The sequence below is a fragment of the Larus michahellis genome, chromosome 12, assembly GCF_964199755.1.
Source record: "Larus michahellis chromosome 12, bLarMic1.1, whole genome shotgun sequence".
Taxonomy (NCBI): Eukaryota; Metazoa; Chordata; class Aves; order Charadriiformes; family Laridae; genus Larus; species Larus michahellis.
Genome location: NC_133907.1, coordinates 1,809,403 through 1,827,434, shown reverse-complemented (window position 1 = coordinate 1,827,434; position 18,032 = coordinate 1,809,403). Strand labels below are relative to the sequence as shown.

Sequence of the window (18,032 nt, the reverse complement as noted above, 5' to 3'; positions counted from 1 at the left end):
TAAAAGGCAGGCCCCTTAAAGTGAGAAAACAAAGTGATTAGACACTCAGGCGAGGGAGGAGAGAGAGAGTGAGATTTCTGAACTTATTGTGAAAATTCTTTAAGCCTGGTCTCAACTGCGCTGGAAGACCGGGCTCAGACAGGACTGCCTACAGTTCTCTCTTCTCACCTCTGGAAGCAGGATGGCTTTTACGTTTTATCTGTCTCACCTTTTCTCTCCTCATTAACAATGTTGCTTTCTCCATTCACCAGAGTCCTTTTTGCATGGACCAGGAGCATCAGAGGGGAGCAGGTACATCTGAGCAACATCCATACTCGGCCAAAGACAGCCAGACCCATTTGCCATGAGCCACAACGGTGAAGCCCAAGTGGCGATCACAGCAGAGCCAGCTACGCCTTTCCAATACACAAAGCCAGCAGCTGCCAGTGAACAGAAAACACCCTTTTTCTTCTACCCATGTGCCTACTGCAGCAGTGACAGACATCCCACTTCCCAGCTCTGTGGGACGGGAACACGACCCAGCTCACCAGGGAGCGCATCCCGCTGCTTCCCCCTGGGGGCAATTCCAAACCCGCTCAGGACTGACAAGAGATGTCCATATACTGAGACACAAGAGGAAACGATTTCCCAAAATTCTGTTAAGTCACTCGGCCAGCTCTAATGGCACAACCCCCCGAACTCAGGCAGGACACTCACTGGTGCTACTGTTTTGTCATGTTCATTATAAACTCATATTCATTATTTATTAGCCTGTAATTCCCTAAGAGAAATCTAAAGAAACGTTGCCATGACAAAAACACACAGTGGAGTTTTCACACTAACCTGATCCCCGTGATATCCCTTCCTTCAATTAACAGAACCCCATTTTATTATATCTCAACTAGACAATCAAAATATTTTCAGTCCTGCTGGCGTTAGCCTTACAAAGAGACCGACCGCCAAATCCAAAATTCCTTTGCAGTGCTGCAGAAGAGCTTTACGCACCGCCAGACCTCTCAGATGCTGTGGGCTAGGATACCACGTTCTAAGGCTGTAAAACTATGGCCTGTGGCTGCCGTCCAGCCTGCAGAGTAATTTAATCCAGCTCACAAAGAAATGAGGAAAATGGCCTGTGCGGTGCTGAATCAGCAGAGCTGGAAGCCGCGCCACCCTGGGTCAGCTCCTCAGAGCGCGCTTTGTCGGCAGTGCCAACTCTGGGCAGAGCCACTGTTGGGCAAAAGAAAAGACCAGCAGGAATACTACGTGCCAGATTTTCAGTAGATGTAAGTCAAAATAGCTCCAATGACTTCGGGGGTTGCACGGATTCACATCATTTCAGGATTATAAGGCTTTACATCCACTGGAAGTTTCACTTCTCTTTTTTTGTCTTTAATTAAAAGAATGGTGTAGACTTGGCAAGAGTACCAGTCTTCAACAGCCTAAGATTCAGGAGGGATCTTGAAAAAGTTTTGTAAAGCTCAGGGAAAGGCAATAAGCCATTTTTAGTTTAAAAAGATACAGTGGCTAAATGAAAATTCACAGGCCATACATAAATTCTGATCTATACATGAGCAATACATACATAACTTCTTTACATGAGTAATATACGTAACTTTCACTCTTTACACTGGAGCTCCCTAAATATAACAATGGCAAAAGAACAGCAATAAATGAAAACTTTATTCATTCGATCTGGTTATATATCATGAAAAACTATCAGCACAGATGTTATTCCTATTTATGAGTCATGACTAGGGCCAAAACAAATGCCATGTATTACTCCATTTCATTTTTTTCTCCTAACTGTAAGTGCCAAAAAAATGACTGCCACTGGGATTAGGAAAAAACACAAGACTGGAAAAAAACCCAGGGGGTAGTGCTCATCAGGAAGCAGGCCAACTGGGGCAGAGTTTGGTTTGCTTTCAGTTCCAAATAAACTCATCCCTACTACACCATGTCTCGGTGACCTCAGAGCAGTTTCTGTTGCTCATCTGCTCAGCTCTCAAAGAAAGCTCCATAATAAAATCAAAAAAGCTCTTTGCCCACAACAGAGCGTGCCTAACACTGCCCTCAGAAACCTGCACATCCCTCATTTGTTTCCCAGAGGTGCCCATGCCGGGGCATTTGAGATCCTTACGCGGGCAACAGATTTATGCTTTAAGAGTGAATTGCGCAGAACCTGTCGGCGTGGCCACGTGAGAGTCCACTGGCAGTTGCCCTTCACGCGGTGACCCACTCCCAAGCCAGCCGAGCCTTCAGAAACACTACGGATCAGCCTCATAAATAAACAGGACACCATTTACTAGTGCAATTCAGCTGACGTGTTGCACAAGAATTTAAACTGTTTCAAAAGCCACCTAACAAAAGAAAAGCTTAAGGCAAAATGTCTCTATATTCAAGAAATGTACCCTCATTCCATCGTATCTTTTTCAGTACTTACCTCTGAACAGGTCAGCGCTCAATCTCCTGCTTCCAATGAGTCTGAATTAACAGCGTTCTTCAAAGGTTCTGCAATTTTCGGAGTATTAAATTTTATACCTCCTAAGCTGTCTATTAGCTGGGGAAGTACTTAATTGACATTCACCAGATATTAACTTTTTTTTGAGCGTGTATTACTTATTTTGGTATATAACCTTTAGCTTTTTTCTTTTTCTTTTTCCTCCTTTTTTCTTTTTCAGGAGAGTTCTCCTAAGAACGGTAGGTTTTTCGATGTGTGGATTCCTACAAACTTCTCTTGGAGGTGCAGACAGATATATTGCAAGGAGAGACACTTCGCAAGGGACCCCAATGCAGATGAAAGGTTGCAAAATCACTCAGACTGCAAATAAACTTTTGCAGAAATTTTCTTTTCTCTATAGGTCTCCATAACAGGCACCACTTCTGGAGTTGTCCAGACCCAACATGACCCATGGCCCATCAGTTCCACGGGTACCCACGCCTCCAGGCACTCAACATCTCACATCTCTTCTTCCCACCTACCCCTATTTTAAGTTCCTATTTTTTTTTCCAGAAGCAGCCCCACTCCACAGATGTTAAACTCTCCTTCTTACAGTTGCATTGCCGCAGGACACTGCTGCTGCATTAACAGAACTTTGCTTCGTCATCACGTCTTCCCAGGCAATGAAACTTGCTAGATTACTATAAAGGTAAAACCAGCTGTGCCACTATTGCTCAGTTCTGCTGCTATTTAACAGGATACAACCAACATTATGCCTCAATTCACAGTAGAAAGGGAAAATAAAACTTTGTTTTATTGAAAATACTGTGGAAAATTCATTCCAGTAAAACGCATCGTCTGCACGGAGCTTTGCCAAAACACCGCAGTTAATTCACCACTCCCAGAAATGCCCACAAAGACTCACGCAACGGGTATTCAGTGATCGGTATGGGATTAAACTTCTAACGCAAACCCCAACATTTCTAACTGCCCACTGCCCCACACAACCCTCCTACGTGCGTTTCTTCCAGTCAGGAGGTATCCAAACCACCCGGTACGCTTAGAGTAGCTCACTCGTTACCAGGTATAGCAACCGGCCTTTTAACTTGCAATTTCTCTTCTGTCCCAAACTCCAGGGCAACCAAAAACAAAACAAAATAAAAATCTCTTTCAGTAAACTTTGCACAGAGATAATCAATCTACTGTTCAGTTATTTGAACAAGCATCTAGAGTTGAGTGATCTAGAGATTATTAAACTTCTCCCGATGAGCATCTCCTCTTGTAGTTTGAACACAGCATTGGGAAATCTTTGGGTGCCATCCAAACATTTTTGATAGTCGCCATCCTTGAAGATTTCATCGCAACAAATCTTGCCATGACCTATGGTTTCTCCTCTGTCCAAGCAACCGTACATATATTTTTTCTTCATCCTCAACCCGCCCCTTCTCTCCACAGGAAAGGAAAAACCCAAACAACATCACATAATGTTTTTTCTAAAATGCCATTTACCCACATTTCTCTATCCTCTACAGAGGGTCAAAAGGCAAAAGCAGGCATTGAATCAATTCAAAAGTGTTCAGAAGCCCATGAAAAGGTAAATAAATGAAATGAAATGTAATTCATCCAAATAATTCAGGCACAAAATAAAAATACTTAAAGCTTCTGGAGATGAGCAAAACAGTTGCCTTTCATGTGTAATTGTGTAAACCTTCTGTTTTCAAGGGAGCTAAGCAACCAGCCAGCAATAATTAGGCTGCTGAAAGACAAGTAGCAAGGCATACAGGACCTGAAACGATGACTTTTTCTGATTCCCCAGGGAAGCACTTTCACTGGGGGGGGAAATACTCTATAAATAATTTTCCATCTGGAAATCTGCTAGCCCTACTCTCTATTCCCCCCTTAAAGTGAGGTGTTCCAGAATCAGATCTTATCAGCAGAGGGAGTCTCTTCCTCTAACACAGGGATCAGCGTGCATCTGGCTTTCTTCAGCTACCAAAACCACAGCGGCATGACGGGCAAAATCAACCAGAGGTACTAAACAGTAAAACATCTAGTTGTGGGCTAGGCCTTCTAACAAGCTCTAGGAGTAAGACAGGTACGACAAAAACAGGCAGTACAACACCTAAGTGTTCTGTGTAGAGCATACACCTTGCTCTCAGCACACTACAAGCTCAGACAGATCACGGGATGGGAAATGGGACGCAGCAAAGATCAAAACGCCCAACCATCAGTACAGCGAACACAGACTCAACCGAAGGGTCCGTACTCCACACAGGTACAACACTCCCATTTTCTGCTTTAACTTTCATTTAATCCTGTTCTTTCAGCTCACGTTGGGATCAGTAACAGCCCCTTCAATAGAAGTGTCCTGTACCGCGCAGACCTCCCCAGCTGCCGTAGCCTGCACACACACCTCTGGTGCCAGGGCATTTAAAACCCTACAAATGCAGCGTGTCCAGCACCGGAGGGAACCGCAGCAGCCCTTCCCCTCCAACAGCAACAGCACTTCATTCAACTTGCATGAACCTATCCCAGGCTTTTAATGAGGAATGTTTCTAGATGGTGAAAATTCAAAGACCCCAATGTTTGAAACTCATAAAATGCCTCCACTGACAAATGGGGACGTTTTGGTTTGTGTTCCTACAGACCCCAGCTCTACAACATCAGGACAGAAGCGGCTCAGATTACAGGCCACTATTTAAATTTTAGTTATTTCAATAACTTTACCCAGAGCAGAGTTTTAATGGTTCATGGCCAAAGCAGAAGGCTCTATCACATGGGCTCTGCGACAGTCTGTTCTGAACCGATTTTGTTCAATGCTGTTATTAACAGAAGAGATAAAGGAATGCAGCATATGTTTGTTACATCTGCAAACGACACAAACGCAGGATGCAACTGCAACTCTGCTGGAGGTCAAGATTAGAATTCAAAGCAATCCTAACAAAGTCAGATCAGGCCAATAAAAAAAAAAATAAAAAAAAGATGTAGTGCAATAGAAGAGGAGCAAGGTTCCTTCAGCAGGATTAATCAAGTACACATACAGAAAATGACTGGGTAGGTAGCAGTTCCTCCAAAAGCGATGTGGGAGGTTATACTGGATCACAAGCTGAACATGAGTCAACAGTGTCATACTGTTAAGAAAAAAAAGCCACCACATTAGACAAACCACCCGGAGAGCTGCCCGCAGAACAGGCGTGGCAAGGCCTGTCCGCAGCACGGCAGGACGAGGCACCGAGCACGGAGTCAGGGCCGCAGGGAGGGCAGCCCCGCAGGGCGCGCGACAGAACACGCGAGGGGCTTGGACTGCCGAAGCTGAAAAAAAAAATATTTCCAAGTGTGTGGGGGAAAAAAAAAAATAAAAATAATGAAACAACTATTCTCTGTGCCTATGACAAAAAAGACAAATAGCAACAGGTTTAAATGGCATCCAGAGAGCTTCGGCTTAAGCGTGAAGGAAGGAAAGGGAAGCAGTATCCTACCCTGGCTGTGGTCCCTACAATGGGATCTTGGAGACCACAGTGGGGACAAAGCCATTCCCAGGAGCTCCTCGTGCCTGGAGACACCCTGCTCAGCTCCTCCAGACCCAATGTTCTATGAGTCCCCGAAATGCCAATGAACAGACCGTAACGAGCACGAGCACCACGTAACGCCACGAACGGCTCCCGGTGACATCAGTGAGACTTCTCAGAAAAAACTGCATGGCTAGAGCCAACTACAGGGCAAACAGCAGAAACCCAGCATTGATTCAGAGTGCTCTATTAATCACCACTTTGTCCATATCAGTAACAAACAGGTTATTAACTTTTAAGCTTTCAACTAGTCCTGATTTACACTTTTTCAAATGCAACCATTTCTTTATTTTCTAATATCTTCACAAGCTTGTTTCTTGGTGTTTTTACTTCATATACCAATAATCCCAATATGCTTTTCCTGCTACACGGTGAAGTAACAAACGTTTGTTTCTCTGACCTGCCTTTTATGGTTCTCTAGTGTCATGGGTTTGGCTATGCGAGCCCACAGAGCTTTTTATGGAACAATTTTTGTAATCTTGACTATTTATCTTTGGATAATTGCTATATTCATAATTATTTTAAAGACAATTTTGTTTAATAAGGATTGGAATTGCTACTAGACAAACTAAGTATAACAAAATTTTAGACTAAGAGGAATTTTTGTGACTAATCTACGAACTGCTACAGAACTGTGATTTATAATAGGCATAGTAATAGCCTTCATGATTGCAGTGCTTCCGGGTACCAATGAAACACACAGACTGGCTCATTTCAAAGCAGAAAGGGCATTATTTTTTTCCTCCTTCATGGGTGGCCCATACATATCTTCAGGGTCCTTGGAGGAGCTTCCAACGTTCCCACTGTGCGTTCCACACGGTGGCTGCTATTACCATGCTAATGTTAATAGGCTGCAGCTTGCGCGGCCCCCCGGAGCAGCAGCTACCGCACAGCATCGCTCCGCAGCGCTGAGCCACTGCCACCGGCTCCCCACTACAAAACGCCGGCAAGTGGCGAGGAACGGTGGCAGAAAAGTAGCGAGGGCAAAGGAAAAAGAGAATTACAATTTTTGTGTTGTAAGGGAATCTGAAGAGGCTGGCAGAGAGGCGCTGGAGCCTGGGGTTGGGAGGCACGGGGCAGCGCGAGCCACTGGAAGTCGCTGCTCCCAAGGACAGCGCAGCCCATATGCCAGAACATTTGCCACTTCTCTCTCCCTCTGTGCAACTGCAATTCAAAATTAATAAATAAATTAGGGACAATGAATATAAGCAAGAAAAAAAAAAGGTATCATAAAGCCTGTGGCAAAAAGAAATCTTGTTCAACCCAACTATTTTTTACGTTGCAGAAAACTCACTTGGGAAAGATTCTGCTGAAAGCAGCGAAGCAGCCAGTACTAATGACAAATATTTTGGGAAAACAGAAGCTCCATATGTTCTCCTTTTATTCTACTAAAAATAAAGAGGAAACCAAAAGCTTTTTGAATTTAAGCGTAACATTTCCTTACGCCAGGAGACAAACTATGTCCAAGTTAAATCTGGACATTAATGGAAGCAAACAGCAGAACGCTGGTCCCTGGCGTTCCAATTATTCTCTCTTTAGAGGTTACGCTTCCAAGAAGCTTCACAAATTCCCTGTAAGGATCACTTTTTTGCAGGTTGTTGCAATGTTTTTATCTAGAGCTATTCGATCTGTATTTGCAGAAGAGCTCAGTTCCCCACTCCGCCTGCCCGTACACTCACCTGCGCAGCGGTTCAGAGGAGCCCAGCGCAGGGGAGGTGTCTCTGCAGAGCGGCTCCTCCAAGCTCAGCCAGAGCCGGCGCCAGGACTGTGTCCAGCTGGGTTCCGAGCATCTCCAAGAGCAGACTCCACGACCCCTGTGAGCAACCTCTTCCAGTGTCTGACAACCCTCACACAGAAAGTTTCTTCCCATGTTTGAGCGGATTTCCAGCATTTCAGTCCGTGCCCATTTCCTCCTGCCCTTTCTCTGCACACAACTGAAAAGAGCCCAGCTCCATCATCTCTACACCCTCCCACCAGGTATTTATACACCATGATGAAGTCTCCCCCTGAGACTTCACTTCTCCAGCAGCCTCTCCTTTCAGAAATACTAATAAATAAATATTTAAACAAAATATCAAAACCAATATATCACAGCATACTGAGCAGTAAGAAAACCCTCTGGTGGCACGGCTGGCCGAGGACACTTCTGAGCTTTACCTGAAAAAGCAACACTGGGGGGTCATTTAAGCACCAAAAGGAAAACTGAAGGTGAAGCCAAATGCTCTTCAGAACCTTTGGCTAGCGCACAAAAAGTTTACAGACACAAAAATGGATACAGATCAAGCCCACCAGGCCAGCAGAAACCCCTACGGCAGTGCTCAAGATGAGGGTCCTGGCAAAATCAGTCTCTAGCTGCTGGCACAGGTTCGTCTTAAAACCCTTATCAAACCATTTGAAATTGGATTCCCTAGGGCAAATATTGGTCTTACTTTTCAAACATCGCTTTCTGGTCTTAGTTCTTACTATTTCCATTTGCCAAAAAATAAAAAAGTAGGTTTTGTATAATGGCACTAATTCTGAACATACCAGTAACCTCAAATTGAACAGAAACTCCCTTCTTCCCCTATGTAACTCAAATTCATTCTATTATATGAAAAAATATTAAGAAGCAGATTTCCAATGAAATCCTATCCTCTGTAGTTTTAATCTCTTCTTGCCCTTCAAATAAGACTTTTAAGTATTATCTATATTACTAAAATATTCTATGACTATGCAGATGGCCCATACTACTGTCAGACTAAGAACTTCACCAGCTTGAGTTTGCAATGAAATAAGCTGCCTCTAGAACATTACACTCCTCTCCAGGGTAGAAATTAAGGCAGAAGGGGGCTTTTGCATATAAATATCAATGAAATTAGGCGATGAGAACTGGTACTAGGCCAATGAAAATTAAGTAAGAAATTATTTCACCACTAGAATAAATAATTTTCATTTACCACATGCAAAAAAAAAAAAAGCCCAGAATTTCCAGAATGCCTTCAGCATCTGCTCTGTGAGATCAGAGCTCATGAGCTCCGTCAGCAACAGTCAGTTTCTGAACACAGAAGTGACTTTAAAATTAACATTTTCTAACCTTAAAAGACCTAACATTATTGGTTTGAAGTTCAAAACGACAGGTATTTCACACTAAATAACAAACTGATACTGTTCCAGACATGGCTTACTTCCTAAAAGCCTAAGCATAAAGAAAGAAGTGAATAAATTATTCACTAGAAATAGTTGTTTCATTTTCTTCCTTGATTTTTTTTTTTTTTAGAGTGCTTAATTTGAAGCAAAGCAATTCTTTAAAGACAAATTCCTGGCAAAAAAAAAAAAAGCTCTGAGTCTCTGAGTCTGTTGCTGGAGAAGCAGATTTATTCAGATAAAAATCAGTTAGCTCCCCAGAATGCAGAAAAAAAGTAATTTTACTTGGGTTTGAGGAATTTGGTTCAGAGCTCTGATCTAGAAAGCAATATATACAGTTATTAAACAGTGTAAGGGGATTAACTCTACAGAGTGTTATTGACTACTCTGGTCTCATTAACTGCAATTTTATTTAGATAAAAATGTCATCTCAAACACCATTTCTGTGTCAGAAGTTGGATCTGAAGAATAACATTAAAAACAAATATGCATCAGCAGCTCCCCAATCCGCAGCAGCTTTCTGGGGTCTCTGCTGGAACTCATAACTGAAATGATGGTTTTGATTTGGAACATGCCCATCAAGAAACTGCTTTTGAAAGGAGTTGTCCTGTGGAATGGGAGAAGTGTTTTCTGAGAGGCAGCTTCACTGGAGCACATACAAGTTTAGCATCGAAAGCTGATGTGTCTCTGCCTCTTTTTCCTCCAAGAAAAGAAGGAAGAAAGGTTAGGGAAAGAGTTCTGGGTTCCCAGCGGACTTTTGCCTACTTTCAGATTTTATTAGGGAACTGTGAAGCTAATTATGTGTACGATAACTCCAGTAACTGCTTTTCATGCAGAATCACAGACCAGAAAATAATGAAAGCATGAATGGGAAAGTCTCTCTGTCTTTTAAACTCGGAGCAGCTCAGAGGAGGCAGGGGCTATCTCAGCAGGCTGCAGCACAGCTTCCCTGCTGCTACCAGGGCCCAGCAACCCCCAAAAGATGCTCAAAAACCCCACCATACCCCAGAACAAATCCCCACATTTCTCATCGTCTTCACTTCTGAAAAACACCCATACGACACACAGAAGGGCACTCAGACGATGGAGGCACGGCAGGGTGGGCAGGCGGCACCGCAGGCACGGGGAATGCCTTTGGGATGCAGCATCCTCCCAAGGACCTTTCAAAGGCAGACCTCCAACTCCTGAAGCCTTCAGGAACCAAGCTCCTACCAAAATTAACAGCTGCCAGGTACATATGTATTTTTTAGATTCTAGATCCAGGAAAAGTGGGAAGCCAGACGTATGGACAGGCAGAACGTCCCCATTAACCAATTCACAAATCAGGGCCACACCAGGCTGCAGATCCACGCTCGCCTGCAGGTTACTGCTGGTGACCCCAGGGGATGCTCCTTCCCTCCGGGCACTCAGCAAAGGGAGCAGTCCTCCTGAAAGATTTATTTGCCTCATGCTTTCACAGGGGCCAAGTTTCATGTATGCAGTAGTATTTTGGGGCTGTATGATTATTTTCAAGTAGAGCTGTTGACCAACACATGCTGCATTCCCTTTCCTGCATTACCCTGGCCCCAAGAGCACAGCACAGCTACCTCCAGGAGGAGGTACAGGATACATCCCCACAGCTACTACTACATGAATTACTAGGAACCAGATTCAAACATAGTTTGCAAAGGCTTACTCGGGTTTTCCTTCCCCTTGCCCCCCCCCCCCTTTATTTATTTTTTTTAATTAATGTTTGCTTCTACACTATCCGTAATGATTTGGAGCATTGGCTTTTTTTGGTCTATCTGTTCTATACTTTATAAACAGCATTCACAGCCTTCCTAAGTTTTACTGTTAGAGGCAATGAGGGCTGAACAGGATGGAAGTTTTGAAGCTTCAGCGGGGAGAACAAAAGGCTTTGGCCATAAAAAATATCCTACCTCAAAAAAAAAAAAACCAAAACAAACCAATAACCAAAAAACAACCAAACTTATGAGAGATGGCCTCCAGACTGAATTCTTAGAAAAAAAACACAAAACAAACAGGTATTTCAGTAAAGTTTGCATGTATTTCATTTGGTTTTAACCAAAAATAAAGCTAGTAAAATCCTAGCATGGAAGCAATTACATTTTTATACATTTGCGTGAAGCTTGGCTACCTTTGGTTTCATACACTTGCTTAAAGCAGAACACGCTGGCACAGTTTATTCATCTTCCCGTATGAAAATAAACTGTGCTTCCACACGCTTTTACCCAAACGCAACTGCCTACACAAGTGAAGTTATCCTGCTGCATCAGTATAGGCACTACTTAGGATGGGCAACAGAAACATGAATCACTGCAGACGAAGAGATGCACAGAAAAACAAAAGGGAGGCCGCTTACGTTGTCTCCTGTTTGTAGGGAAAACCACGAGTTATGTTGTTCAGCTGTATTTCTGAGAGGTGACCTGCTGTAACTGTGATGGTACCAGGCTAGAAACAATAATGCATTTAACACCATGGTGCCATTCCACCCACTACCAATTGCCAGAGTCTCACAGCACACCAATAAAACTTGAATTCCTAATTTTGAAAAATGTCTTTTTTTTTTAATTTAAATCTTCAAAAACCTTACAAAAATGGAAAAGGGCATAAACCCAATAACAAGAGTATGAGGCCCGCTTAGATCATATTGCATATCACTTTCAGCATCCTGCTCCCGATTTCTCTCCTTCCCCAACAGGCCACCAGTCATCACCACTCCCATGCACCTGAGTTAATACTCGGGCACCAGACGCCCTGAGCCAGTCCCGAACTGTCTCGTCTCCAGTGCAGTACCGCGCGTCACTGCTCCCCACCTCTCAGGACCAATGTTCTTACCATTTTAAGTTAACATTAATAATTAACAAAGAGCAAGAGATACCCATGCCGTAATCGTCCTCTGCCATACTGCAGCTTTCAGATTTTCCCTTAGGCTGAAGAAGAAAATAGTTAACAATCCTATTTTAAACATTATCATGCATCAGTGATCAAGACTAATTTTATTACACTGCAAACAAAAACAAAGACCAAAAAATACAACCGATTACACTCCACTAACTTTTATTAAGAGCTGCAGGGACGGCATTTCTAAGGAAGGCACTGTTTCCACAAATCAACTCAGCTAACACCCCATCATCGGGCTACGACGTTGGCAGTGATGTGTAATATGTGGTATTTGTGGCACTACTGGGGAAAACTATTTTAAGTCTAATTAACATGAAATTTTTAGAATGCAAATGCTTTTCATTTATACATAAAACAAAATGCCGTGACATTTCTCCCATACATTTATCATAAACAAGTTAATTACTGTGTAACAAATAGCTCCTGCTAGAATCTGTATGTTTTGAGGATGTTAGAGAGCTGACTCAGGCAAATAAGACGAACCACAAAGTAGCAGTTAATAGCTTATGGCATACTTATAATAAAACAATGACTCTGTAAAAGCTCTTGTTGTCAAATTAAGGCTAAGCTATTTCCATTGGAATAAGTCAATTATAAGCAGTCATTACGTTTAAGTTGATTCAAACCTAGAATACTACAAGCACTTTTCATTTTGATACATTCATAACACTGCATACATTTGAGAGCTGGGTATTACAAAGCTTAGAAGGGAAAGACTGCTTTATTGCCACGCAGCTTATCCCTGAACCGCGTAACCTCCCAACTTCTCAACGCCGGCTGACGTTCACCACCCTGCCGAGCTCCACACGCTACCTCGCTTCTGATGAGCAAACCTTCAGGGCGTATCAGCTGTCCCAGGACTCCTCACCTCTCCTTCCCAAGGACAGAGGGAGGCTTCTGCAGCATAAAGACTTGCTTGCCCACCGGAATCCCCCGAGACCAATTTGAACTACGTACGCACCTCCCCCCCCAATTCCATGAAAGCACCAAAGGTGAATTCCCACCTCTGCTTTTCATGCAAGCAGTCCCATTTGGGCTGGAGATGAATTACTGCGTGCTGATGAATAAGATGGTGGTAGCTGGCAGCAAAGCTTTGCGTGGTAAGATGGTGTGAAATGGTACATATGTCAATCTATCAAACATGATAATGTAAGCAATCTGAACTCATTTTTGGTCTGAACTATTGTACAATACTTCACCCAGATGGAAGCAAGAGATAAACATTTTATGCTTCAGACATATCAAGTGTTAGGAAGTAAAATTAAACCTAAACTGGAAAACTACCAATTTTACATGCTAGAGTATATATAAAGAACAACACAAGCATGAAGAAGAATTTTATGCAGCAGATTTTCTCCCCTATTATTGCACAAATTAATTGGATAAATTTATTTCCTATGATAAACAGCAGCATGTATTTGACTGTAGATTAAAAGGTGTAAAGACGATAGTTTGCTTATTAGCAAACACAGCTTTGGCACTTTCTTCTTTCTCCTTCAGTTGACAGCCTGCTTGCAAATCACGTAACTCGTGACAATGTTATCAGGACACGAATCTTACAAGCATTGCACGCATCCATAATAACCTGAGGGCCAGTTCAGCCCGAAATCAGAGACAGGTTTGCCATGACTAATGTAAAACTGCAACTGGCCCCTAAAGGATAAAATTAAAAAGAAACATTTTCATTCAAATGAACTTGACAGCCCATCTAAATATAATTTCATATTTAAAAATTATCAGTTGCAACCAAAATGCAGTGACAGCCACTATGCTGTCTTCAAAGCCATTGCCAGCTGACTCCTCTGAACAGACCTTCTGCTCCATCCCTATTGCCCACCTACCGAAACGGGCAGCACAATTTATCAAGCACTAAACTGCAAAAAATACTCCTCTTAGCAAGTGTATTAATGACAGGATTTTCTAGTAGTTGGAGGATATTGTTTATCAAATAATTTCCTAAGTTTTGCATAAAGTAGCCCAAAAAGCATGAAAGCTACTCAGTTTAAATACTGAGTTGTAAAGCCTTACAGTGTATAAGACTAGGAAAAAATTGCTACTAAATACGTAAACAGTTGGTATTTGGTCTCTTCATGTGTTGCTATGTTCTTGGGTTTGTCTATGTCAAATGCCTATTTGGTTATCTTTCAAACTAAAAATAAACTCCCCAACGTCTACAAACTGATGACAGGCCAGTCAAGAGAATTCCTGAGCAGCAAAGCTAAGACAACTGGGCTCAGAAACAAAACTGATTGCCAACTCGCGTAGAGAAAAAACGTCCAGTCCTGGATTCTGCTGAAGCCAGAAAGAATACTGACAACTCTCCTTCTCCTTCATGAAAAATCAAAGTAACAGAGCAGGTGTTTGCTCTGGAGGAAGACAGAAATCCCAGCTTTCTGGCAGAGACACACGCATGTGAGTGAACGTACTCAGGAGAAAGCAGCAAAGGGTTTATAAACCCTTGAGCAGAGCATGAAGTCCCGATGTGCTCCCTAGTTCCCACAATATACTATGTTTTTAGAACTGCTGTAAAATCCACCAACGGTCAGTGATTTAACTCAAAGGGGGTACGGGGCAGGGGGGAAGGGGATATTTTGATTTTCAAAAATTCTCTTGGAGTAAAACAATGATTTCCTGCATCATGCAAATATAAAGTTTAATTATTTTTAACTTGAAAGGGAGAGAGATCAATACATAGGATAATCTATTGTTATTTGGATTATGAAGACGTCTTAGAGTTTACAATCACAAAAGTGGTTATAATCCTGCAATTACTATAAAGCTAATTGGTAGTTTCTTTTTGCCTGTGTTTTCATGTTGTCAGCGGGGCAGTAATGAAAATGAATGCCACATTTGTGAACAGAATGTCTGTAGGCTTGTTTACCACATTTCCAACAACAACGTCTGCTTTATCGTGCATTTCAAAGCAGAGATAATTTAAGGATCTTTGCATTTCATACATAAAAATACTTTCTAAAATATCAAATGTAGAGTTCCTTCAGACAGGGTGGGAGTGGGAGACTTAAAAGTGAAGTGACGACCTCACATACTATAGGCAAACAATGCACCTGAAGCAGACAGCATGCGGACTTTGAATAGTTCATCTGTATTCAAAACTGCACTCAGGTAAACCACTTAGTGTTTCATCCTCCTACAAACATAATTCTGCAGACAATTTCACCATCAAAACCAGCATCTTTAAGTCTCCTTTCACCTCCTGAAAATACAGTTATTGCAGAACCTATTAAGCTTTTTATTCCACTTACCTTTGAGTAACTTCTGCCCTTCCATGATGTTTTGGGAGACCAATGCCGTGTAGTCATCTTCTGAGAAGCCAGGCTTGCATGTGGGTCTAACTGTAAGATCCCCATTGTGTGCCTGCAAAAACAAAACAAGGAGAACACACACCATGACTTCTGTCATTTGGGAAAATGTTTTGCACCCAACAACTAGGTGTTTAGGCACAGGCAAACCTGAACAGTAAAGCAGTGTGCAAGTAGAAGCCGCTTGTGCTGAAGTGCCTATCTGCTGGAGCGCATCCATACTGTAGCTGCAAAAATAAAATGGGCCAGAAAATAGTTGCCTGACTACAATAGAGAGTATTGTTTGTAGGAAGGCTGGGATACTGGGCACTGTCAGCGGATGGGAGGAAACAAAGAGCAGCAATTCATCAAGGCGAGCTGCGCTCGCACTGGAGCCACGCAAAGGCCTGATGTTGCAACATCCAAATCACTGAGTTTTGCTATTGAGAAACTGGGCAAGCCCCAGGACCGGAGGAGGAGAAACACCACAGGTCGCAGCAGCCCCAGGACCTCGTGACCAGCTAAAGCACCCCTCCTTCTGAGGCTGTGCCTGCTGCTGCCCCTGTGACCCGCCAGTGGGGATGGTGGGGACGAAGGGGACACCGCTGAATAGCACATCCTCACGCACAACCTGCCAGAATGCAGGGGGAAGCATCCAGCTGAACACCCAGCTGCTCTGCTGCAACTTCGGACTGCACAGCGGGGAACCAGCCCCTGCCACAGGAGGGGTCAGCCTGGTCCTGGGGATGGGGCACCCGCTCCCCAGCCAGGAGGGTCCCGGACCCCGGCTCCAGCCAGCTCACTGAAAGCACATAAGCCGGTGATTTATGCCTAACAAGTGCCAGGTGATTTACGCACAAACAAGCGCTAGTGGCAAGGGATGCCTAAGACTCCCGGGCTGCGGGCAGGGCTAGCCAGAGCACCGCTCAGCGACGCAGGCTGCACCTCCGACGCCTCCAGCCCCACAGCGCAGGCTGAAGCCGGGGGACCAGCGGAGCCACTGCCCCGAGAAAGTGCAACTCCAGGCGCGTCCCTGTCTCCCCGGGGAGCGGCACACGGCTCCCCTGCTCCCCCAAACACGCCCGGGCATAGACGATGCTGCATTACAGAGAGAGAAAGGGAGGGAAGAGGAGTGAAGGGTCCTTTCGGAGGAGCTTAGTAAGCAGAAAGCAAGCCAACATACTCCGCTAAAAACCAGGCTGGGGAGGCGGATGCCAGCTACTGCCGGGGGAGCGCAGGGCAGCAGCGGCTCTGGGGACTCCGACCGTCGCTGGCAAGGGGCTGCCAGCAGGAAACGTTTCCAAGGACTGAGTGGCGATAACGGGCTTTGACTCTGAAATCATCCCGTTATTACCCGGGCGCTCGGGGCTCCCCCCCCACAGCCGCCGGCCCCCGGGGGCCGGGACACCCCCGCAGGTTCCTGCGCCGGGGGATTCCGGCTGGGAAATCAGCGGCTCGCGTTCCCGCGGCCGGTCCGGCACGACCCGCAGCGGCCGCCCCGCTCGCCCCGGAACGCCGCAGACCACGCGCTCGGGCGTTTGTTGACGTTCTGCAGAGCGCCCTTCATTTTGGGGTGGAAAACCCTAAAACCCCCGAACTTCCCAGACCGTTAGCCCCCGGCACGGCTCAGGCCCACTCGGGGTGTTTACGGGCCGGTAAAAATAAAAGTTAAAGGCACAGCCACGGCGGCGGCAGAGGAGGGATGGCCCGCGGGGTGCGGGCGGCGCTGGGGCGCGGAGGCTCCGCGAGCGCGCAGGGCTACGCGGGCGGCTCCGCGCCGGGACGCGCCGCTGCCCCCGAAGTTTATCTGGCGCGGCGCAACACAGAGGGCAAGTTTCGCCGGCACGGCTGATGCACTACACTAAAAGCGAACGATAGCGCCCAAAAAAAAATAACTAAAAAACTGTAATGATTATTAAAAAAAAAAAAAAGAGAGAGGGTGACAGCGGCAGGGAGCTGCGCCGCTCCGCTCCCGCACACTCAGCCGCCCCGGCCGGCTCCGCGCTCCGACCCCGAAGTTGCAGCGGCTGCCGTGTCCGCGGGGCGCGGAGCAGCGGCGGAATCCCCGCGGGGCGCGCAGCCCGGTGCCCACCCGTCCTCCCCCGCCGCCGGGGCGCCCCACTTACCGCCGCCGAGCCCCAGACGGGAAGGAGCAGCACCAGCAGCACCCGCCAGCCGGTCCTCATGGCCCCGGCGGCGGCGGCGGCGGCGGCGGGCTGTGGCGGGGGCTGTGGCGGAGGCGGCGCGGATGGCCGCCCCGCGGTGCCGCTGCCGTGGCTCGCTGCCGGGGCCGGGCGCTCGCTGCCGCCCCGCTCCCGCCGCCGCTCGGCGCCCGCTCTGGGCTGCAGGTGAAGCGCCCGCCCGCGCGCCGCCGCCAAGCCCCGCCCCGCCGCGCGCGGGCACGCGCCGCCTTAAAGCGACAGGCACCGCCCCGCCGCCGGGTACCGCCACCTCCCCCGGCGGCCTGCGGAGAGGCGTGGGGCGGTGGGCGGCCGCGCCGGGGAACCTCGTCAGCCGCAGCTCGCCTGTCCGGAGGCAAAACTTAATGTCCAAAGACGAAAAACTAACGTGTTCAGGGAGAAAAACAGCATATCCAGGGGAGGGACGTGTCCACTGAGGGAAAAGTAGCATATCCACTGAGGGAAAAGTAGCATCTCCACTGAGGGAAAAGGTAGCATTATCCACTGAGGGAAAAGTAGTATATCCACTGAGGGAGAAGGA

The 18,032-nt window shown here is 45.8% G+C and overlaps 1 protein-coding gene across 1 annotated transcript in view; it reads right to left on the bottom strand.

Moving 5' to 3' along the window:
- CDH4 (cadherin 4) overlaps positions 1 to 17,768 on the bottom strand; it is a 455,155-nt gene extending 437,387 nt beyond the window's left edge. Inside the window, exons 1-2 of the mRNA XM_074604741.1 lie at positions 17,438 to 17,768; positions 15,276 to 15,387 (exon numbers count right to left, since the gene is read on the bottom strand). Of these exons, the coding sequence (XP_074460842.1) occupies positions 15,276 to 15,387; positions 17,438 to 17,497 (172 nt within the window). The 5' untranslated portion in view covers positions 17,498 to 17,768. The remainder of the gene's footprint in view (positions 1 to 15,275; positions 15,388 to 17,437) is intronic.
- Positions 17,769 to 18,032: the final 264 nt, after the last annotated feature.